Below are 25,649 nucleotides of genomic sequence, written 5' to 3' on the forward strand. Positions count from 1 at the left end.
CCCAAGGGCATAAAGGTCATTCAAAAAAATTTTAAATAATCGATTCAGGTGGACTGATTTGGTATTTTTAATATTAGAATTAGATTTTGGATTTCACAATTTTAAAGCTATTTTTGTTTGTCATTTTTCCATTGAAATATGCAATATTTTGAAATGATTTTCTCAAACATCTTGCAAAGAATCATATTATATTTCTAGTTGTTACAATTGAGTTTCACTTATTAAAGCACATAGAGGAAAAAGAAACAATTAAACTTTAAAAGAAATTTTTAGGTGTTTGTAATTGTTATGGAAAAAGAAAATCACGAGAGATTGAAACCAGGGAGATGGAGAAAATAAGAGGAGAAATAGGAGTTAATCAATTTTCATTCACTTCAAACTTACGATCACTTAATACATCCCCATTATTTATGGATCATAACTCCTTAAACTCTATTTTAACAGCTACAACAAAGAATAAATCTAAATAATTGTGGAATACGTAACTTTTGGATGTTATGTGTGTTAGTCATGAAAAACTCTCACTAAATTATTTATGTTGCAGGTTATATAGCTGTTAATTAAGTAAAAACTCTAAAAGAAAATTCTTAAAAGATCATGAACATTCACAATTAATATTCCAACATTTATAATAGTAATGATATTTTTGGTACTCCTATTTTTTTAAAATTAGAAAATTGAAAAATATTAATACCATGAAATGCATAACGAATGGGATCGCAAAATTATGTGGATGAATATCATAAACTAAACAATGATAACGAAACACCAATTTTGAAATAAATTTGAAATAAATTAGAATTTTAAATTACTAAAAATTGGCAGAAACTATCTTAATATAAAAAGCAAATTATGATAATTTTAATGTTATGTCAAATATCAATATATCCACCAAATTTATAAAAAAAAATATAAATACGTGTGTTTTAATGTGATTTAGACGTTTCTCTATCCGGTCCTATCGTATTTTTTTATAGCATCTGGTCCTATCTTTTTCTCGTATATTTGAGAGAAATTCTTGTATGATCCTGGTCTGCCGCATCATCTGTGGTCTAACCAATCAAAAATCAACAACTCAGAAGAATTTTAATCTGATCTGGCACCTTCTTAAGAAAATTAAAATGCTAGCTCTTAAGTTGTTCCCTTGTTATTGGTTAGACCACAAATGATGTGGCAGACCAGAAGCATACAAGAATCTCTCTTTATTTGATGTGTAAATAAAAAATTTTATTAAGAAATTCTCCTTCTACGAAAATCAAAATACATATACTGCTATGATTATCTTTAATTTGCTTTAATTATGTAATGTGAAGACTTGCGAATATGAACTACTTGTTTTTGTTGCGCGCGTGGGCTTAAGGAATACATGCATACATACAACACCCGTTTGGTTTTTACTCATAAATTTCAAAAGTTGATTTATAAATCGTGTGTAGTATAAAAGTTTGACTTTCTTCCGCAAAACCCTTGCTCTGGAAAAAATTAACGGTTTAACTAAGGCTCCTTTAACCAACGGGGGTTGGTCCAAGTGGTAAGCGGCTTGCTACCGCTTAAGCGAGGTCTCGAGTTCGAATCTCAGCGTATGCAGAAATCCCTGTTGGGAGACTCACCCACCACAGCCAGGTGCGCGACACGGGTCGGATCTAGATGTAGTCGAAGCAAAGCTCCGGTGAGCTGGGTGGGCAACCAAAAAAAAAAACTAAGGCTCCTTTATAGTATTGACCAATAAATAATTTTTTATCACTCAAATAAATAAGACTTCCTCAAACTTAAGTAGAACCATGCATAAATAATTTTCTTAACTTTTAAAGTTTAATAATAAACATCCTCAAACTTCAAATTCTATTCATGCAAGACGAAACTATTAATTTTATACCCCTTAAAATTTACTTTGGTATGCATATATATAACCTTCTAAAATTTTGAGTTATAAACATAAACGCCTCAAACTTTAAATTAGTTGCATATAAATAATAAACAAAAGTAATAGTATTATAATTATCTGTATAAATGTAAAATTTTAAAGAAGTTATTATAAATTTTTAAAAATTATAAGATTATTTACATATAACATAAAATTTATAAGATTTTTTATGATTTAGCCTACACCTTGAAAAGTAAGGGTTACCATTTTAATTTATTGTATATACTTATGATTATGATGCATCACGAGTTGTACTGAACTAAATAACATAGTAGAACTAATTAAATAATAAAGAATAAAAATGCATCTTTAATTTTATATAATATTTTATTTTCATCCCTTAATTTTATAAAATATTTTTTATTCCACTAACCCTAACATCGTGAGTTTTACAAACAGAAAGTATCAACATCAAAAATTTTAAATATTAGCTAAACATTCGTAGATGCTAGTATATTAAATTTAATTTGGTATAGAAACCTACCAAGTTATAACTTTCGAATTTAGAGATCTCCGTTAAAGTTAGAATGGCGGGATGGCATCTTATTTTCTAAATGAGTAAGTCTGATAATGAATTCAATGCCTGCCTTCGAATCCATACCTTCGCGGTTTGCTCATAGATGCAGAAGAAATAAGTGCATTTCCATACTGTTAAGCTAAGAAAAATATAAGACAATCCGGATTACACCACATCACCGATTTTACTGGATCTTATAGGGACTATTCATGCAAGACAAATGATCCCTTTTGTCGATATTACCCTAGTAAAAAAAAAAAAAAAAGACTTTAAGCGACAACTTTCGGCAGCGACAAAAAAAGTCACCAATGAAAGTCGATTTTCAGCAGTGGCAAAGGTGTCATTTGTCACCACTGAAAGTCAACTTTCTACCGTGACCTTTTTGTTCCCGCTGAAAGTATCTTTTAGCCGTGACAAAAATGTCACCTTTGAAAGTTATAAGAGTGGCCGCTGAAAGTGTCTTTTAGTGGTGACTTTTTTTGTTGCCGCTGAAAGTTTTTAACCACAGTTGCTACGACAATGACTTTTCAGTGGTAACTTCAGCGGTGACTTTTAGTTGCTGTTGAATGTCAATTTTTTTAGTTTTACTAGTTGATTCCCAAACATACTCCCCCCATTTTATCCAAAAAAAAATTTATCCTTGAATCTTGTTAATGAAATTAAGAAAAATAAAGAAGATGCTCATTAAATGATAAACATAATTAGAAACTAATCCGCACCACCTCTACAATGTCACCCCAGATATTTGAGACTGACAATGTTAAAATAAGATAGCTAAAAAGATAGTTTATAAAATTAAGGTAACAAACTAAAAGCTTATATGAAATTAGATGAAGGAAAGTGCTCTTTTAGCAACAACGAATAAATATATTTGTAAAAGAACAATCACTCTCAAGTCAAGTAAGCACATTGAATACACAAAGCTTCCTGTAATTTGAGTTAAAGCAAAAATTTAAAAGCAGACCAAGCGCGTACGTAGTTAATTACCTGAATTTCCAACATCGCCTGCAAGAACCTGAACTGAGTAGCTAACAATGATGAATGAAACAAACGCATCCAAAGCCAGAACCCACAGTGGTGTGCTCTTCCTCACGTTTTCAAGTTTATATGATCAGTGACAAGTAAAATAGAAATAATGAACTGGGTAGCTTTAAACTATTTAGCAGAAAAGTGAGTATATATAAATATTATGAATAATGGACTCGCACGTAACAAGTACTCCATGATTGTTCAGCCAGTTGACTCGGATTTGGACCCGGTCGAGTCTTCTGCAAATTAAACGCTAGTTGACTGTTCTTCTTACATTAACTTTTTCCTTAGTGCGTAGCTAACACGCTTAGGCTTGGCCTTTAAGTTTCTTTCATATAGAAAGTGATGAGGAATTCTCTATGGCTTTGTTTGGTTCAATAAAAGGGAGGGGAGGCGAATTAAGGGGAGGGGAGAGGAAGAGAAGGGAGGGTATGAGTTTTGTTTGGTTGGAGGGAAAGAGAAGGGAGGGAAGATTTCTTGTTTGGTTTAGAAGGAGAAGGGAGGGGGGCTAATTATAAGTTGACAAATATATCCTTACCTCTTTATTTAGATTTCTTTATTATTTTATTATGATATTTATATCATAATCATTATTTTCTAATTTGTGAATATAAAAAAATAGATCCCTTGAGGCATAACAAATATATTATAAATTATAAATAATCATATATCAAAATAAATATCAATAAAAAAGTTATAATCTTTAGCATATTATATAAATTATAAATAAATTTATGCTATAAGTTTTGAACTATTCCATTCTTAATTATATAACATGCTCAGCCTCATATACTTAATTAGATAATACACAGAGTTTTGTGTAAAAAAAATTGAGATGAATGAAATGAAGGATCAGACAAGAGGAAAAGATATGGAAGATTAATAGCAGAGAACATGGGGAATGATGAAATCAGAGAAAGAAAATATGCAGGAAAAAAAGAATCTATGAGGAGTAAAAAAAATCCATAGAAGAATAGTAAGGGCTGAAAATAAAAAAGAGTAAAAAAAAAGTTTTTACTGAAAAGGATAAACTTGAAATATTAAAAAACTAATATGGGTAATTTAGTCAAAATGATGTGTAATATTTCTCTCCCCTCCATAAAACCCCAAATTTGGAGGGAAGCAAAAGGAGGGGAGGGGAGCACTAAATGACAAAAAAATTTTCCTCCCCTCTCCTCTATTTTTCTGAACCAAACACAATTTCTTCTCCCTTCCCATCCCTTCCCCTCCCCTCCCTCCAAAAACCTTCCAATCAAACAATGCCTAAAGCCAACTAATCAGTATGATTGGATGACAAGTCGAGACAACATGTTATTCTAATTTCTGTGGTCCCCAATTACGAATGCATTATATTGTTCATCACGCAATGCCCATACTACAATCCATATGTCATACTAACGCAAGAATTTATTAGTTACTGCAACGTGAATGGCACAAATATATGATTTGGTTTGAGGTGATTTTCCTTTTATTACTTTTAACCGAATTCCTCGTATTTATTATTTCACCAATTATAGTTATTTTAGAATAATCTGTTGTAATTATTATATGATTATTTATTTAATGATAATTAGATTGAATGGAGTCAACTTGATAGTCCTTAAGTAAGTCTAGAGTTTGAACTTGTGAATGGAGGAACCATTTTGAAAAAGTTATCTTCTAACTCTGTTTTATAAATTTGGTTTATTGATTATTCTCAATTAATGAAATAAATTTGCAGAGAGTCAGTAGATGGGATTCTTCACTGACAACATGAGTTGACTTCTAAACCCTCCAGTCTTTTGCACTAGCCATGCTTTTGCAGGAATTTATAGAGCACGCTTTTTTTCCCCCAAACGAATTCATAGATCATTCAATACTTTGTTTTAACTTAAAAAATTGTTTTTCTGTCTGTATATATTAAAGAGATAATATAATTTTTAAATTTATGATATTCAGAAGTGAAATGAAAAGTGAAAACATGAATAAATTTTAAATAGTTTTACTGATGTACCTAACTTATATCAAAGATTTAACTATTTATTTGAGTAATTAAAAAGGAGAATCCCATAAAAAGAAACTTAAAAATTGAAATTACTAAATCCCACATTAAGTTAAGTTGGGTTTTCACACTTTAAAATTAAAAGTGACTTGAAGATTTTTTTGATGATTTTTTTGGGTAAGATTTTTTTATGAAATATTCAATGTGCGCTATATTATCAATAAAAAAACAAAAAATACGAAAAAGACGTGCGGTGGGTCCCGCTTGTTGACTTAGGTAAACCAAGACTTGAGGAGGGTGGTATTATTATTATTATTATTATTATTATTATTATTAAAAATGACGGGGACTTTGATTTAAATAAGTCGGGCCTGCAGGGAGATCATAAGTGACACGAGAAATGGACGTGTGTGGACTGTGGAGTTTGAACAATATTATTTTTGAATTTGATTAAATACATTTTTTTTGCCAGATTTTTTTTCCTAGAGAATTTGATTTAATACTTTTCTTCGATGGAGTTAATAATGTCTTGACATTTGTATTCTATTCATCACAATCCATGTCATACTAATATATGTCGCTAATTTATTGGAAAACTTAATGACGAATGCTCTGCTTGGATAGGAAGAAAAGTTGAGAAGAAAGAAAATGAGAGGAGAGAAAATAGAGGGAAGGAAAAACTAGAGAGAAGTTGTCATCATCCTTCTTGGTTGGATGGATGAGAGAAAATAGAGAGAAGAGAAAATTACCAAATATCAAAATGACTAAAATGTCCTTATCAAAATATATCATATTTAAAATTAAATTAAATTAAATATTGCAATAGAAAAATTATGCTAACATTAGCATCATCAAATAATTTAAAATCAAGTTATTTGATTTATATATATTCATATTATTATGTTTTAAAATCAAATTATTTAATAAAAAATTGTTTTAATATAAAAAATAAAAAGCGAATAACTTTGTAAATATAATAAAAGAAAATAAATATGAAGAGGAAGAGAGAGGAGGGGTAACCATGGAAATCTTGTTTTTCTTCCCAAATCTCTCTATATATGGAGAGAAAATTTGAAGAGAAAATGAGACATGGGGTCCATCTTATTTTCTCCTCTACTTTTCCTTCCTCCCACATTTTCTCCCCTATCCAAGCAAGAGAAAACTTGTTTCTCCCCATATTTTCCTCTCTAGTTTTCTTTCCTCCTCAATTTTCTCTCAATCCAAGCAAGGGGGAAGAGATAAGTAATTTGATATAAATATGTTGATATTTTTATAAACATATTAATCAACATTTGTATTGCATTTGATATTTTATTAATATCCTTATTTAATCATTTTTACTGTTAAAAATCGAATATCGAACAATTCAGATCATATTCTTGAGTATACCAGTACGTATCTTCCTATCTGTGAGATGGACTTTGTTATCAGAAGTTTGAATTTTTTTCCCATCATTAAATTTGTGTCTCATAATGGAAAAAAAGGGTAGTCGTTTCGCCATAATTAAACAGAAATGGAATGGAATAACTGTGAGCATTAACTTGGTGGTTCCTAAAATCAAGTAATAAAATTACAAAATTTACAAGATTTTTTCATTCCTGTTTCATATATATCTTTAATTTCTTAAATACTAAGATGCTACTTTTAAATGCATTATAAACTCGAATCGTGAACTCGTACGGAGCGGAATGTCTCCATTACATTTTGTCTCCACTTCATCTCCATTTAAATAAAACAACGACGTTTTGCAACTTTTCAGCAATCCAAGGTCTTTTATACATGCAGTGAAGCTATTTTGCTGCAGATAGGTCTGATGTTATTTTTTTTTTTTTAAAAAGATCATTGTCGTCACCCCGTGGTCCTCTGCGTCCTCGCCCAGATCTCATCATCATTTGGAGAGGTGAGATTCCACTCATGAGATATGATATTCAGATTCCTCCTTCTCACCTTCCCTTGTTTTCACTCTTCTGTTGTCACATCCGTTCTCTGCTCAATCCTCATCTAACAAAATCACTTCTCCAGGTTCAGGTGTGTTATTTGATGGCTTCAACCTTTAGAGTAGGAATCAGATCCTTTTGCAGCAAAATCGGGTCACTGCAAGGTTAAAATATCTCGGATTACTGGAAGGCTACAAAACGACATCGTTTTATTTAAATGGAGAGGAAGTGGAGACAACATGCAGTGGAGACATTCCTTGCCGGAACTCGTAAGAGTTTATTTTGATTAATAACTTATATTAAAAGTATATAATCAAATCATTAATATATAAAAAATGAGAACAATTTCATTTAAATATATTTTAGATTTAAATAATTAAAATTATATCTATCAATGTTCATAATTTATCATATTCAACAAATAAATTTCTATAAAAATCATATATAAAGTCACTAAACATAATCAAATTCAAACATTTAGCATGAGTTTAAGAGTGAGTTGACACGATTGTGTAAGCCAAAAACATAAAAACAGTAAACTCAGTAAATGAACTCATAAGTTTAATCGAGTTTACAGTTATCACAGGTTTAAGAACGAGTTGGCACGATTTTGTTAGGTGAAAACGTAAAAGCATTAAACTCGGAGAGTTAACTTGCGAGTTTGACAACGGTGTTGATCAATATAACACGTAGTATAATACAGGAGACTTGAGTTGCAAAATTGCAACAAGCAGACAATATGTTGCAGTGAGAGTCAGAATCCCACGGCCCCCTTTTATTTAATACAACTGACTGAAACAAAGCAGCTGATTATTAAACATCACTATATATGTATGTGTACATATATATATAGAGAGAGAGAGAGACATCACTTTAAATCCATAAGAAATAAGCATAACGACATTAATTAATCATAAACAAACATGAAATCCTGCCAATATTTATATGTATATATCTACTTTATAAACCATACATGTTCTTTTATGATTTAATGGGCATCCATATTCTCATAGATTGAACACATTTAATTATATACTCCTCTGGTCTTATTTATAGGGCAGAGAGAGAAGATAATTTTTGATCCTATTTATAGGGCACTGAGAGAAATTTTTTGTATAGATGTACAATTTTGTCCTCATTTATTATTGTGTTGACTTTGTTTACATGAGGCATAATATATATTAAATAGGGATAAAGTTGAAAAGTTACTAAATTTTAAATGAGAGTTAATGAAGTTTAAGGTTTTCCTTGGTCTGTATGAAATATGCTGGAAGTGCCTTATAAATAGGACCAAAAGAGTATGTATTAACATTAGATAAAACATGATACTACTATAACATATATATATATATATATATATGGTGAAAATTAATAAGTGGGGGGCTGAGCAGGAGGAGGGGGAGGGCAAAAGCAACGGCAGCATTCTCCTGGATATGGAGGAGGGGCACAACACACATGCAGGACAAATAATGGGCCCACCTGTATTAGTGCCTACACCACGAATTCACAATCGTAATTACCTCGATAATAATTCAGCCATATAAATAATTTTAATTAATGGCTAAATTACTTTTCTTAATCCTATAATAGGTTTGTGTTTAATTTAGTGTATATAGTTAACATTTTTTATTGGATCACCCGGATATTCTAAGCTTGCCTCTGTATAATTTGAGGGCTTATTGGCTTGACGGACACACATCAAGCCATTTATGAATCTTTAGCCCAGCTAGTTCAGGAACAAAAATTAAAAATGGAATGGAATATAAATTATGAAGGGGAGTCATAGTTCTTTACTTTGATTATTATACATATCTCAAGCAAGAGAAGATCAATTACATCGTGTTTGAAGCGAACTACGTACTTTGGCCCTGAAAAGATTTATTAGTCTATCAAAATGAGCTTTAACAAAATAAGGATCAATTATGCACCCCATGTTATATAAGAGATTCACAACGAAGATTATCGATTGAATTATATGGATGATCATTAATAGAGAATATTATATAAATATATAGATATTACACTAATTAATTAAGGAGGTGAGCAAGATTGGTTTATTACATGGGCGCTCTGGAATTTGAGCTTCACAGGGCAAAGTTGGAGCTAACACCATAGCAAATATGAAAAACTCACAAAAGAACACCAAGAATTGCTTTTGCTTATAGATAACAATAATAAGCAGATAAATTGTTTAATTAATTTTGTCGTGTCTTCTTTTTCAAAGAACATGATAAGAATATATGAATAAACATGAGGAAGCTAGCTTATTTACAGTGGTTTTTTCAGGTATGCATGGCTTGCTTGTGCCCGGATTTTTAATTTAGATGTTGTTGACATGTATGGCATAATTCAAAGATTTCAATATAAAATTAGGTATTTTTTTCGTAGTTAACAACTAACTCGGTTATAAGTTCTAACATTTGGCATTGACAAAACTTGTGGGGTAAATATACTTGAAATTTTAGTCTATCTAGATGTTCAGTTAATTAATATTTTGTGCAGGCATCACAATTTTATATATATCTTCAATATTGTCTTCTCATCTGATGTGGCCAGCATGAAAAAATGAGGTTTGAGATTGGCCTGTGCGTGTGTGTGTGATCTTAATGAGCAATCATTTTCTAGTTGAATCATTTTTATTACTCAATCAATTGCATCGATATTTCTTGTGGAATTTATCAATCTGAATCATGAACTACCATAATCATAATATGAACCATGTGTTTATGACATAATAAACATAAACTTCAAGATATGAGTTTCCTTTTTCCTGAAAAATTACATTCAGAGCAGATTTATGTAAATTTAGATTGTAATCTTGAAAAACTGATGAAAACAAATATGCCATTTTGCCTCGAAACTGAACTACACATCATTCTTTCCAAATTAAAAACATGTGTTGGATTAGAAACTAGCACTCAATGAAGCTCATTATCGTCACCTAAAATCAACAATCTAGGCTTGTATCTGTTCATTTGGTAAAATGTCAGATGTTTTCATGTCTCCGTCATTTAGAGGCGGATTGCTACTACTATGTAGATATATAGTTCAATTCACCTCCATAATGGAGGAGGGAGAAATGAAAAACGAACAAACTAATATCAGAGCATTTTGCAGAATATGATTATTCTATGAGGCCTTGTTTCCACTTCAAGACATGAGTTTTTCACCGAATTAAAAGAAGGAACAAATACAGAACTTCAGCATAAAGTGGTAACAATTTGGTGCAAAGTCATTCACAAATTTCTTCATCTCATGAACCAACCTAACCGTTGACAAACAGGCTTCCTAGAAAATACAGCAAAGAAACATGATTACTTGACTAAACAGAACAAATCTCTCTGGTTGGATCGGATTATTGGTTGGGAGAGACTGCTAGGCTCTGCAAATAATCCTTCTACCTAGCACATGGACCGGAGTTTGATTCAAGTGGAAAATAAGTGGTACTCAAAGCAGATCCAGAAGTTCCGCCGCTGTTACTTTCTGCATTTTGAAGGGACATTTCCAAGGCCAGACATTCCTTTAAATCAGCTACTACATGGCCTATATCAGCCCTTTGAATTGCAACTTGTGGAATGCAAGACATGGCTATCTCTAAAAATTTCCATGCTGAAGCATTATTGAACTTTCCCTCTAATCTTGGATCCATAATGGACTGGATGTCCCCACTCTCTAGTTTTGGAGCCACCCAATCAGATATGTGACTTTTGCTGCCGGGTGCTCTCATTACCGCTGGCCGACCACTCATAAGCTCAAGCAAAATTATCCCAAAACTATAAACATCGCTTTTCTTATTCAGGTTTCCACAGCTATGGAATCTGTAAATTTTTCAAGATGGAGTATCCATCAATAAATTTGCATTTTAATGTATTTGGCCGGAAAAAAATGTAATGCTAGATCTGTTCAAATGATGAGCATGCCATTCTCAATCTGTTCGACTAAACTTTGCTAAAAGTTGATCTATATAATGGAGAAATTTCTCTAAACCTTGTTTAGATTTTCAGCATCATAGAATCTATAAATTTTGCATGATTAATGAGCTATCGATGAAGTTAAGCTACGCATATTTTAGGCACAATCCCTGCTCCATCATCAGTTGCTGATTATCTTGAGTTGCACATGTGCGTGTGTAAAGCTAGAACAAATTTCTATCCTATTGAATTGCTCAGAAGTTAGTTAATTAAAGAGTTTTTGCATCAAGGAGTGATAAAATTTCAGAAATCAGAAAAGAAATACGTACTCAGGATCTAGATAACCTATTGTGCCAGCCGGACAAGTTGAATACTGAGCATTAGTAGTATCATCGAAAAAAACTCTGGATAATCCAAAGTCAGCAATCTTAGCTTGCATATTTTTGCTCAGCAAGATGTTGGAAGGTTTTAGGTCTCTATGAATTATGGCTGGCTTACAACCATTATGTAGATAGTCCAATCCTGCATTTTTAATTGAGCAGCAACATAATTTTTGAAGTTAAAATAAAGAAAAAATCATGAAGAACAATGGAAAAGAGTAAAAGCAAAAGAACATATGGATTGAAAATTTCAAAGAAGAGGGAAGAGGCTATTATTTTACACACCACATGCTGCATCCAGTGCTATCTGAAGTCTCTCATTCCATTTCAAAGCACATGGATTCCTGTCTGCAAAATATTTAGGTTGTACATAGAAAAATATTAACCACTCTACAAACTCAGTCATGATTTATCACTTATATAGTTACCATCCTTTCCTCTTCCTTTTTATTTTTCAATTCATTGCCTTGATATTTCTTAATCAGAGCAATAATGTCAAGACAAATCCGAAAACAACTTTTAACGAGACTTGTAATTAAGCTAGAGGAATAGGTATTGAGATATGATTGCAATTAACAAACCTGATAATTTCTGTCGGAGATTTCCTTCACTCATGTATTCATAAACTAGTGCTTTCGTCTCACCATCATTACAATAGCCAACAAGAGAAACCAAGTTCCTATGATGAACAACCATCAAAAGTTCTGCCTGCATTTCATGTCACCATCAAAAGTTCAATGTAAGGAAACATTCAAACCCAATGTCTATAATTAGTGACTTTTGCTTCTAACCTCTGACTGAAATTCCTTGAACCCTTGTTGTGATGATTTGGAGAGTAACTTGACTGCAACTTTTGTACCATCTTGTAGTGTGCCTAGGTACACTTTTCCAAACCCCCCTTCTCCAATAACATTCTCAAAGGAATTGGTAATACTAAGAACTTGCAAGTGATTAAATGCACGGTTTTTCGATTTTAGATTCCCATCATTTTGAAATGAAGTCGCTACAAAGGGAAGCGAAATTCCAATAGCATCATGTATTAATGATTATTGAACTTGGATTACTTTAGAAATAAACATATGTAATAACATGTTCAGACAACTTGAATTTCTCTCTTTTATAAAGCCATATATTAACTACTTTTATGAGATTAAATAAATCAGTTAAAAGTAGTTAAATGTTAGAATTTTTTTACAACTTTCCAAAGTTACAATTTGATTCTTTTAAATAATTCATTCCGGGGGATGGAAAATTCATTAATTTATGGGCAAAGGTGTAATTTTACTCCGATATTATTTCTTGAGTGCATCAAACACTCCAATCTTTTTAGTGATATAATTTTACCCATGATCTTTGATTGCACAAAAAAAAGGATTATAAGTAAAATTGCACAGAAAAAATCTTATAACTTTGTGCATATTTAATATAGGAGCATTTTTGTCAAAAATAATAAATGCGATAGACAACCAAGAAAATGGTCTTGTGAAAAATCCAAAATTGCCAAAAGGTTCTTACTATATCCAAAAATGGACGGAATAGCTGGGCAAGGACTTTCTTATAAATGAATGCGGTCAGAATTAATCCAAAATGATGGAAATTAAAGAAACGCGACAAGTAAATTAAATTAAAGCACGAAACTCGCAAAACAATAAATACTTCCAAAAATTCATAAAAGAAAAATGGATATAAAGAAGAGTGAGGGTGTAAGCTCACCTGGGATACCTTCCATATCTCTCTGTTTTTTTCTTTTATGTTTGCAAAGCTTCACATAAATGCAGATTACCATTACAAGGACAGCCACAGAGGCTACTACAGATGCAATAATTGGTATACCGGCCTTCTGTGTTTTGGTTTTGCAAGCACCTATTTGACATAGACTTGGATTTCCATCCAAACTAGGGGAAAAACAAAAGCATCTCAGTACATAACTGTGAGACGTATCATAGAAGATCATGAGTGGATTATGCGTCTAGCATAAGGCATTAACGCTGTTAATATCTTAAATTAAGACAAGTACTGGCATGTTTGAAACTAAAATACACTAAGCTAGTATGACGTGGGGAGAGAATAGAACAAATTTTCTGAATATTCTCGATCAAAACAGAAGAAGTGCCATTCTATTTATAGGTATGCAAACAATATAATACTACCTTCGGTCTTTAATATAAGAGCTAGTTGACTAATTTGAGAAGATTAAAAATTTTTTTGAAGTTAGTTATTTATAATAAATAGGTGCTATATTCCCTAGAATACCCTTACTAATCATACCTATTAGTTAAAACTACCATTTGATGAAATCTTTAACATATATAACTACTATAAGGATTACTTTTAAAAAAAATAGATAAATATAGAGACAAAGTGGATTGGGGTTATATTTAGAACAAAAATAAAAAGTTAAATTAGTTCTTATATTAAGAACCGGAGGTAGTATTAATGCAACTGATGTGCAGAGGAATGAATCGAGTGTTCTAATAAGCAATTAAACCTCAATATTAAAGAAGTGCCGTTCTTCTCCCTTAGAGCCTTTGGAATTGAACCGGTTAGCTTGTTCCCTGACAAATTACTGCTAACACATCACGTGAGAAAATCACAATATCTGTGGAACTAGAAAGTATTATTTCTATATATATGTGCGCGCACGCGCTAAAGCATTGCAACTCACAGTAGTTTCAAATTGGGTAGTTTAGATAAAATTTCAGGTATTTCTCCCGTCAATTGATTGTTAGACAAATCCCTATAACATGAGACATATTAATCAGATGAAATTATTACACGGGAGTTATTATGCGTTACTTGGATAATGAATGTGGACTTAAAAAAATTCAAGTCGGCATTACTTAAATACTTACAGGGACTCCAACGACATGAGATCGGAAAACGAAGTATTTATCTCTCCAGTCAAGTTGTTTGAGCTCAAGTTCCTGCTCGTATATATGCCACCAAGAACGTAAGTTTCACTATACATATTAAACACAAGCAAGAACGGAGAGATATTGGAAGTCACAACATATATATAAGGGAGAATTGCGGTGAGGTCCCAAAGAAAAAATAATCATTAAAAAGTCTCAATAACAACTGAACAGCTAAAACCAATTGTCATTTCCTATTCTGAAACTTATTATTACAAGTTGTTTACTCGTTATAGGACTTTTTTGTAAATATGTTTCTTCCATGGGTCCTTATTTCAATCCTCCCTATATATAAACTCCTTTACAGATCCTTGAACATTAATATTGACTGACGACAGGTAATTAATAACAAAAATGTTAGCAATATAGGTATGAAAATATATTATTTCCTTCCGATATCAAGTGTAACGAAATTTTAAAAGATCAAAAGACTACTCACAATGAAGTGACCATTGGAATGTTGTCAAGGTAATTACAAATCAGACCTTCCCAGCTAAAATTGCTCGGCGAGCAGGGATCTCCTTGCCAATTTCTGGTGATGTTATATGCATGTTTGACAATCCGCATAGCATCGACTATTATTTATGGTATGAGCAGCATTTCAGAGTTTTTCAAGCCATAAACATGGTGAGTTAATTAAAATCAAAGAGCCATGTGTCAGAACCTAATAATAATTCAAGTAAAAAAAGGAATTACAGATAAAGTTATTTTCGTTAGTTAAAAATCAGCAAGTTATTGAAAGCATGGGGGAGATGTTGAGAGAACTCTTAGTTAATCATAAAGATTTTATTAGGAAAAAAAAATCAGTTTCCAACTTATTGTGAAAATATGCTAAATACATACTACTCTGTTTCTATTTATATGCCACTTGTATCCTAAGCCCGAAAACAAAAAAATGCATTAAATAGATAATTTGTCCACAATTGCAGTTATTAAAAAAAAGATATCAAAAGTATGTTTTATGATTTCTCTCACATATTTACTTTATCTTTCTCTACATTTATTAAGTCAACAGGAGTAAAATTGATAAGAGCTCATTAATTACCCAACGCTTGACTTATATTTCGCAACAAATTTTTTTCCTTGCAAGTGACTTATAAATAGGAAGAGAGTAGCAGTTTTTTCTATTCCGCCTTATACAGCCCCTATGCTCCCAGCAACTTCTTTATGTTCATGTTTTAAAAATCTTAAACAAATTGGACCTAAATCTAGATGAAGAATGGCTTATTTGGGCCCTAGTTGATTTAAAACAAGATGACAGATAGTCTTAATTAAGAGTCGCCTAACATGGTCGCTCATTCTCAAGAGTCAAGAGTAATAAGTAAAAGCAGAATGATAAGATCTGAAAATACGTAATACTTGCCATCCCGTTCTAGAGTCGGAGAATTTGGTTGGAGCAGTACTTCATAGACCTCAAGAGCATTAATCATAGGGGGTAAACCAGAATCGAGGATGGATGTGATCGAAATGTTATTAAGATATTCCCCTCTAGGAATTGTCGTAACCACGGTTTTGAGCACCCCGTGTTGGAGAGTTATGTTCTCTCGGATCGTATCCGTGAAAGTAATTTCCATGCTTCTTTGACGAGAATGGTCCTCGAAGTCATAGAAATGAAGGCAAACATAGTAATCGTAACCTCTACTGTAATTCAATGGGATAACTAAGGAGGACGAACCGTTCCCTGATCGAATTGCAGTGCTCAGCACTTCCTTGGGTAATTTATAGTCTGAATTATCACCATCAATCGCAACCGATGTGTTCATTGGCTCCGAGTTTTGGATCACTCTACCGAGAAACCATGACCTGCCGTAGATATCATTTGGATATCTGCATTATCATTTGAAGAACAATACCATGCTTAATTTATGCAGCTTGAATAATATGAACAGATTAAACTAAGTGGTGAGTAACGAATTGATTGAAACAGTTCACCTGATAAAACTATAATTTTCTATAGACTTTCCCAGAGCAGAGCGTGTGCGGAGGCGTAGCGGCAACAAATTGGAAGTGGTTCGATATACAGCATTATTGTAGAGAGGCCAGATTTCGAGCAAAGAAAGGAAGGGTATTCCGAAGCCAGTATTGATAAGACACACGTTGATATTGTCTGTTGGAGAAACATGAATGACCTCCGATCTCAGAATGGTGTCAATGTCCATATCCTCACCTAATTTTCTCCAGAAATTGACGCCAAGATGCAACTCGAAGCGTGGAACAAAACTTTTGTTGTCATAATTTCCATACAAGAAGTAAGCTCTAACGAGATAGTTGTTTCTGCCTTGTTTGGGTTCGATCGTATAGCAATTCCTTTTCCCTTCTGGGAAACTTCTCAGAGTGTTTATCTGTTGCCAAACCTGCTCATATTTACTGGTAAGGGTGTCTTGAGAAGATACATTATATATTTGACCCGATTCCACCACATTTCCATCGTCTGCCTCATAACAAAACCCATTCTCGTCACAACTTGCATGGGTTACTCCGCAATCAATGCTTATCCCCTCTGCTAAATTGAAATGTTATGTGGGTAGTAATCAGGATTGAAGTATGTGATGTTTTAAAATGATTCTTCGAATATAAATATATACGGCTTGCAAAGAAATCATATGATGTACTACTGTTGTTACCAATGAATTTTCACTTTCTATACTTGACGATAGAGCACATATAGATATAGTGGAAAAAAGAAACATTTAAAGTGTTAAAAGGAAATTTATTAAATATATCTTTATAAATGATATTTATTGGTACTCCTTTTTTAAAAAATCAAAGAATTAAAAAATATTAATACCATTAAATTCATAATAAATGACATCACAAAATTAAATTATGCGAATGAATACCAGAAAATAAACAATGATAACAAAACATTTATTTTGAAATAGAAATTTCTCCCCCGTGCGATGTACAGATTTGCATATTTGATTAGATTTAAAATTATAATAAATTCCATTATCTACTATAGCTCAAGATTTGCTTTTTATAAGAGTATAATTTTTTATTAATTCAAATAGAACTTGAATTCGAGATGCGGAATTTAGGAGGAATAGATAAAAATTTAAATTTATTTATTTATTTCTCCATTTAAGTCTCCAATTAACATACTATTTAATTATGATGCTCCACATTTAATGTAATATATTCAAATCCCAATTAAGATATTATTCAAATTAAAAATTAATTATTAATTTCTTCATTTGAGCCTCCAATTAAAATTTTATTTATTTTTAATGTTTATTATTTAATTCAATATATTTAAATTTCAATCAATATGTTATTCAAATCTCATTAATTAAATATATTTGGATCCAATAATGTTATTCCCGACCCATTTCAAACGAATCGGTTATTATAAGTTTTTAAGAATATAATTGATGATAATTGATTGATTAGAACTTGTCATAAAACTAAAGAAAAAGTAGAGAAGAAGAGTAGAGAAATAGAGAGAAGATAATATAAGGGTATTTTTATCATTCCATTCAAGGCACTGAATACATGATATGTGCCCTGTATTTATAGGCATAGCTTTATATTTTTAACAGAATCTACAAATTACAAAATAATAAAAGATAATTATGAGATATAGAGATAATGAGATATATTAGAGATGATATGAGATAATGAGAGATACATAGAAATCCACATAAATATCATTATATTCATAATAGAACTTTCCATTATTACTAAAAAAACACTAGAATCTATCTTGATATAAAAACTATATTATAATAATTTTAATTTTATATCAAAAATCAATATACCCACCAAATTGATAAAATATAATATAAATTAAATACGGGGGTGTTAATATGCATTTAGGCGTTTCTCTATCTGGTCCTATCTTAACAACTTCTGGCCTTATCTTTGCCTTTTTAATATTTGTTTGGTATGTAAATAAAAAAATTATTTCCAAATGACACAGGTGTTTTTTAATAATTTAAGTTGGACCTTGAGAAATAAAGATTTACCGGTACCGTCTTATTATATATACTCATGAATTACAAAAAGCTTCACCTCGAAGGCTTAGAGAGTGCTTTGAGGGTATATAAAATAAAGGATCGATGAACAAGGCCAAAACAAGAGCGTAGAAGTAATTAAATGATGAAGAAATATGCTTCAAGTAAATAAACACCAATCACCAGTGTCTCGTCAAGTCAAGTTTCGTAAGGTGAGTTCAAACAGATCGAAAATGAAAAGCTGGCCAAGCGAGGAGTGACACAAACGCAATTACCTGAATTTCCAGCATCCACGGCTGCAACAGCGATGAGGAGTGAAACAAACGCATCCAAAGCCAGAATCCACAGTGGTGTGCTCTTCCTCATGTTTTCAAGTTTATATGATCAGTAATGAGGAAAAGAGAAATAATGAACTGACTGGGTAGCTTTTGAACTACTTGGCTGAAATTTTGAGTATAAATATTAGGAGCAATGAACTCGAACGTAGCAAGGATGATTGTGCAACCGGTTGACTCGGACTTTGGACCCGGTCGAAGATGAAAGGGACAAGAAGACGAGGAATAATTCAAGTCTTCCGCAAAAGCAAGTTGAATGGCCTCACGGTTCATCTTATATTACTCCTCCGGTCCTAATTATAAGACCCAATTGACTTATTTGAGGAGATTAAGGAAGTAAGTTAAGTTGGTTATTTATAATAAATAAGTGTTGTCATTCCTAAAATATCCTTGCTAATTAAGTATATTGGCTAAAACTATCATTATTAGAAGGATTATCTTGAAAAAAAATGCATAAATATAAGAGACAAAATGGATTGGGTTTTATAATTAGAACCAAATAAAAAGTCAAATTAGGTCTTATAATAAGGACCAGAGGAGTAACTTTTTCCACAGTGCGTAGCTAACACGCTTAGGCTTACCCTTCAAGTTTCTTTCATAAAGGTAGTGATGAGACGTTCTCTAAAGCCAACGAGTGGTCGAAGAAATTAATTAATTAGAAACCACGAATTAAAGGCGAGTCAGACCAAAGACTTTTCAACATATATAACTCAGATCCACACAAACCCATGGATCCAGTCATCCACTTGATACGATTGGATGACAAGTTGAGCCATATGGATATTCTAATTTCTCTGGTCCCCCATTATGACTGCACCGTTCAGCGCGCAGTGCCCATATTACAATCCATATAATGCAAGAATTTGTTAAACATGTATCATGATTATTATCTTGTATCTTTATCTGAACACCACTAAAGTTATTTGCGTAATTATATTTGACATGATTTGGTTTGAGGTGATTTTACTTTTATTACTTTTAACCAAATTCCCATACTTATTATTTCATTCATCATAATTATTTTAGAATAATCTTGTAGCAATTATTAGCATTATTTCTTTCATGGCAATTGGATTGAATATAATAGAGTTGACTTGATGATAGCCCTTAGTAAGTCTAGAGTTTGAACTAGTGAATGGAAAAACCATTTTGAAAAAGCTATCTTCTAAAAGCGTGTTTGGATGGCATGAGAAGTGCTTCTGAAAAGCATTCTGTAAATCGAGATAAACTCTTCTACATATTTATTTCGTATATCGTAAAATCACTTCTGAAACCATAATTTAATTTCCATCCAAACATCCCTTAAGTCTGTCTCATAAGACGTACAATTCGAACTCGACTTAAAAAGTGAAAACAGCCCAAGTTCCATAGATAAATACCGGTTAGTGCCTGATATGAGAGGTGGATATCGTGACCACGGCAAATTTATCATTTATCAACATGCCATAAACAGTAAAATAAATTACCAGAATCCTACATAATGAAAAGAATTTATCAAGATACTATATTTAAACTTGTTGAACGAGTTTAAAATTAAGAACTCGTTCTTAGCAAGAATAAGTTCACCGTGTCCCTTACTTCACTCCCACTCTGAGTCACATCATCTGATAACATCTGATTTTTTTTTTTTGGATAAAAAAGTGTAGTCGTTCACAGCTTGGACGACTTCACTGCCTTGGATGCCGTGCTTGGGGGTGAAGAGAGGAAAGAGAATGGAGACGGGAAGGAGAATGCAAGAATGAGAGAGATAGAGAAGGGGATGAGGGTTTTAGATTAGATTGCAGGGAGGTTGCTGAAATGCAGACTCATTATTTATAAAATACTCTTCGGGTCTTTAATATAATAGTTATTTAATTAATTTAATTTGATTAAAAAAGTTAGGTAAGTTAATTAATTATAAGAAATATGACATGTTTTTCCTAAAATACCATAATTATATTTTTTAATACTCCATCTTCCTCTTCTACTTGATTATAGTTGAGAGAATATCTATAGGAGTAATTTAAAAAAATTAATAAATATAAAAAATAGATCTCATATTTAGAGCTGAAACCAACCCAACAACTAGGTCCTATATTAAGAACCGGAGGAATACTCATTATTTATAAAATACACGCATATATATATACTTCAGAATTACAATAAAAACTAAAATTGATTTTGTAAAATGTTAAACTTAAGTTCTTCATACTAAGAGGCAAAATATATAAATCTGAATAATAATATTTCATAGATTTTGATAATCCTGGAGTGTTGGATTATTTATACGGTTAAACTCCTTAATATAAAAGTTAAATAACTAATTTGTGAATATAAAAAATTAGTTAAGTTAATTATTTGTAATAAATAGATGTTATCTTCTTAAAATATTCTTGTTATTTAAGTGAATTAATTAGAACTATTATTTGATAAAATTTTTAACATATGCAACTATTACAAGGACTATTTGAAAAAAAATAAAAAAAATATGAAAGACAAAGTAAATTGAAATCTTATATTTATGACTAAATTGAATATCAAATTAGTTCTTATATTAAAGACCGGATAGTAAGAAGTTTAAAATTTTGAACAACAAAATTAACTTTAAATTATTCAGATTTATTATTTATAAAAATATAATTAAAATATGAAAAAATAAATTTAAATTTATGCATTACCATGGTTTGTTGTTCCCATTTCATTGGCCCACGCACCCCACTTACTTGCATTTCATCATCCACGTGTTCCCTTCCTCAGCAACCAACCTCCTCTTACTTGCAATTTATTGTAATTCTGAATTTTATAAATAATAAATCTGCATTCCAGCACCTCCCCGCCTTTCCCCGTCTCCATTCTCTTTCCTCTCTTCACCTGCAACCACGGCGTCCAAGGCAGTGGAGTCGTTCAAGCTGTGAACTGCTTGACTTTTTTATTAAAAAAAAAATCAGGTGGCATCAGATGATGTGACTAAGAGTGAAGTAAAGGATGGAATAAACTCGTTTTTACTAAAAATGAGTTGTTTTTAATTTTAAACTCGTTCTCACTCTAAACAAGTTTAAGTATAGTATTTTGGTAAAAAAAATTTATTAGGTAGGATTCTGATAATTTATTTTACTGTTTATAGCATATTGATAAATTTGCCGATTCATGACCCACCAAAAAGTGAACATAATATAGAGTACTTTTATAAATTTGGTATATTGATTATTCTCATTTAATGAGATAAATTTGCAGGGAGTCAGTAGATGGGCTTCTCCACTAACAACATGATTGACCTCTAAATCCTCCACTCTTTTGCACTGTCATCTTTTTGCAGGAAGTTATAGAGCATTCAATACTTTATTTTAATTTAAAAAATTGTTTTTCCCTATATATTCAAGAGATAATATAATTTTTAAATTTATGATATTCAGCAGTGAAATGAGAACATAAATAATTTTTAAATAGTTTTACTGATTTAACTAACTTATATTAAAGATTTAATTATTTTTTTGAGTAATTAAAAGTGAAATCCCATGAAAAGAAGCTTGAAATTATTAAATCACAAATCAAATTTAGTTCTTACATTTTAATAGGTTTTGACAACACTTGATTTGTAACTAATAATACATTTTGGTTAAAGTATATGTTTAATCCTTTAGTTTTATATAATATTTCAATTTGATACATTAACTTAAAAATATATGCTTTTAGCTCTTTAATTCTAAAATTCTTAACAAAAAAATGATGAGACTGCAATCTTAAATATTAATAAAATATTCTCAAATGTTAACATATTAAGTTTAATTTTTAAAACAATTATAATTATTATAAAAAAATCATTTAAGCCTAACAATTTTAAAAAATAAAGGATCATATATTTTTAAAAGTTAAGAAAAAAACTTAAAATATTATATAAAATTAAAAATTAAAAAAATAAATACATACTTTGGGACCGCTGTGGGCCCCTTGTGAAATTTGTTGTCCATTGGGCCTAAGCCGCGTTATCAATAGTCCTTAATAAGAAGACAAAAAGTACGAATATGACGTGCGATGGGTCCCACTTGTTCACTTATTGTCTTATACAATCAAAACTGGATTATTATGATTATTATTAGAGTAGAACCGTTTTGTTAGACTTTCTTTTTATTTTGATAACATACTTTTAATCCAAATCAATAATATTTTTTAAAATTTTTTTAAGTAATTATAAAATATATTAAAATAAGATTTTTTTTATTACTTTACTCATCATTATATTAAATCTCTAGTTTATTTTTTAATATTAATATTTTATCTATTTAATATTTTTACTAAATTTATTAAATTAAGACATAAATTTATGATTTAATTGGAAATACATATATGCAATATTAAAACATTTTCAGCTAATATATATTTTTAAATAAACGAGATTAACATTTAAATTTATTGTAAAATAAAAATTCGTATTTATAAAATTAATTAAATTTATAATATGATAATCAATTTAATAGCATACAAAAAATATTAAAGTATGTATTAAAATTATTTTTTAATTTCAAATAAAGATATATCATATGTAATTAAATGGTAATTATTAAGTAATATTTGTTTTAAAGAAGGGCATTTTGGTCAAAATAACTAACCAACCCTATGATTTAATGGTCAACTAATGGTTGAGTGGATGAAAGTTGAATCTCAAAACTAGAAAGGAGGTTTGTATAACATGTATTTTGAATTTAACAGAAGTTCATAGAGGTTTTCAAAATGAAAAAAAGATCTCTATAGTTTAGATTAAATAGAGGGGAAGATCAATGCATTTTACTCTTATTATTATTGTTGTTGTTGTTTTTGTTATTAGAAGACTTTGATTTGAACAAGTCGGGGCTCCGGTGAAATTATAAGTGACGCAAGAAATGGACGTGTGTGGATTGTGGAGTTTGAAGAATATTATTTTTGAGAATTTGATTAAATACTTTTCTCTGATAGAGTTAATAATGTCTTGACATTTGTGTTCTTCATCACAGTTGGGATGTTCCTCGTTGATGAGGTGTTAAAAATATATATGATAAGAAAAACACACAACTCAGACGTATGAGTTACACGCTATGAAAATATTTTCTCACTAGTTACAAGAATCTCCGAGAAAACAAAACAATTATGACAAAGATTAAATAGCATCAGAGACACTAAAATTATTAAAACCGAAAACCCCTTAATACAAGTGTGAAAACTATGGGTTGTCCTGACCAAAGAAAATCACAGCTCTGTTATGACCAAAACAATGTATAATAGAGTCTCAATCAGATAAACAAACAAGTGCAAACAATCAACTAAACAACTAGAGCTACAAGTTTACAATAGAAAATTAAGAAACTGAAAAACACCCAAACCAAAGAAATGAATCGACGATCGAAACGTTAAAAATGACGCATTGGATGTGGCAAATCTATTGACCAAGTTACAACTTGATCAATAGTTAAAAAATCTATAAATGCTAATTTGCTGAAACTGTCATGTGAAGGAGTGAAAATGGCTTTCTTCTTCTCTTTCAAATGGCTGATCTTTTTCTTTCACTAAAACCTCTTCCCTTAATCCTAATCTGCCCCTCTCCACTTTAATAAGTGAGACTCAAATGTACTTCAAATATTGAGCATTTCTCTGCAAAGGAAGAGAGCCCGAATCCAACAATATATATATATAGGCAACTTGGTATAAATATATATGTTGATATTTTTATTAACATATTAATCAATATATGTATTACATCTGATATTTTATTAATATTATCATTTAATCATTTTCACTTTTAAAAATTGAATATCGAATAATTCAGATCATATGTAAATTGGTTTTATTGAGTTTTTAATATATATATATATATATATATATAAATATGATTCATCAGCATCACATGCAAACACTTTATATTTAAGTATATCGGCATGAGTAGTTTCCGTTTGTCTCCTGAATAATTTAGTACTTACCCGAATATAAGAATTAGTTAATAAATTTGAGAATATTAAATAAAAAAACTAGTTAAATTAGTTATTTATAATAAATAGGTATTGTCTTTCTTAAAATAATCTTATTAATTAAGTATATTTGCTAGAATTATCATTATTATAATAACTATCTTGAAAAAAAAGGATAAATATGAGAAACAGAGTGAACTAAGGTCTTATATTTAGCACTAAAATAAAAATCAAACAAGCTCTTATATTAAGGACTGGAGATAATATTTATACGTCTTCCTATCTGTGAGATGGACTTGGTTATCAGAAGTTTGAACTTTTTCTCCCATCATTAAACTAATGTGTCTGGAAATGAAAAAAATGGTAATCGTTTCGTCAAAATTAAACAGCAACGTAATGGAATAGTCATGAATGTGGTTCTTAAAACCCAAAAAAAAAAAAAACAACAATTTACAAGATTTTTTCATTCCTGCTTCATATATCTTTAATTTCTTAAATGCTGATGCTACTTTCAAATGCTTAATTTTCTTGTAAACTTTAGAGACAATGCTTTGTTCATCAATATAAAACACATGTATAATATAAAACCTCCAGTCCTTTGCACAACTAGTCATCTTTTTGCAGGAATTTATGGAGCATTCAATACTTTATTTTAATTTAAAAAATTGTTCCCCCCTATATATTCAAGAGAAAATACAATTTTTAAATTTATGATTTTCAGAAGTGAATTAAAAACATAAACATTTTTTAAATAGTTTTACTTATTTAACTAACTTTGAGTAATTAAAAGGGAGAATCCAACAAGAAGAAGGTTGAAATTATTAAATCACTAATCAAGTGACACACTTTAATAAA

The 25,649-nt window shown here is 30.7% G+C and overlaps 2 protein-coding genes across 2 annotated transcripts; both read right to left on the bottom strand.

Moving 5' to 3' along the window:
• Positions 1–10,785: 10,785 nt before the first annotated feature.
• On the bottom strand, positions 10,786–13,461 carry LOC114715537 (probable LRR receptor-like serine/threonine-protein kinase At4g29180). The gene is made up of 6 exons (XM_028900407.1): positions 13,393–13,461; positions 12,471–12,682; positions 12,261–12,387; positions 11,965–12,027; positions 11,629–11,821; positions 10,786–11,206 (listed from the first exon to the last, which is right to left on the bottom strand). The coding sequence occupies exons 1-6, from the start codon at positions 13,406–13,408 to the stop codon at positions 10,786–10,788; spliced, it is 1,032 nt and encodes a 343-aa protein (XP_028756240.1). The 5' UTR covers positions 13,409–13,461.
• Positions 13,462–15,892: 2,431 nt separating this feature from the next.
• LOC114715538 (probable LRR receptor-like serine/threonine-protein kinase At1g05700) lies at positions 15,893–18,910 on the bottom strand. The gene is made up of 3 exons (XM_028900408.1): positions 18,820–18,910; positions 16,524–17,091; positions 15,893–16,418 (listed from the first exon to the last, which is right to left on the bottom strand). The coding sequence occupies exons 1-3, from the start codon at positions 18,908–18,910 to the stop codon at positions 15,893–15,895; spliced, it is 1,185 nt and encodes a 394-aa protein (XP_028756241.1).
• Positions 18,911–25,649: the final 6,739 nt, after the last annotated feature.

This window comes from Neltuma alba, unplaced genomic scaffold (assembly GCF_004799145.2).
Source record: "Neltuma alba isolate B1F8T4 unplaced genomic scaffold, ASM479914v2 tig00011597_pilon, whole genome shotgun sequence".
In the NCBI taxonomy this organism is placed as follows: Eukaryota; Viridiplantae; Streptophyta; class Magnoliopsida; order Fabales; family Fabaceae; genus Neltuma; species Neltuma alba.

Bases quoted from the DNA above. Each gene is read 5' to 3' on its own strand.
- LOC114715537 (XM_028900407.1), bottom strand. The intron at 12,028-12,260 runs GTTTGTTAATTG...AATATTTTGCAG, and splicing joins TCTCCGACAGAAATTATCAG to ACAGGAATCCATGTGCTTTG. The intron at 11,207-11,628 runs GTACGTATTTCT...AAAAATTTACAG, and splicing joins ATAGGTTATCTAGATCCTGA to ATTCCATAGCTGTGGAAACC.
- LOC114715538 (XM_028900408.1), bottom strand. From the start codon at position 18,910: ATGAGGAAGAGCACACCACTGTGGATTCTGGCTTTGGATGCGTTTGTT. The intron at 17,092-18,819 runs GTAATTGCGTTT...TCAATTTAGCAG, and splicing joins CGTGGATGCTGGAAATTCAG to AGGGGATAAGCATTGATTGC. The intron at 16,419-16,523 runs GTGAACTGTTTC...ATGATAATGCAG, and splicing joins GAAAATTATAGTTTTATCAG to ATATCCAAATGATATCTACG.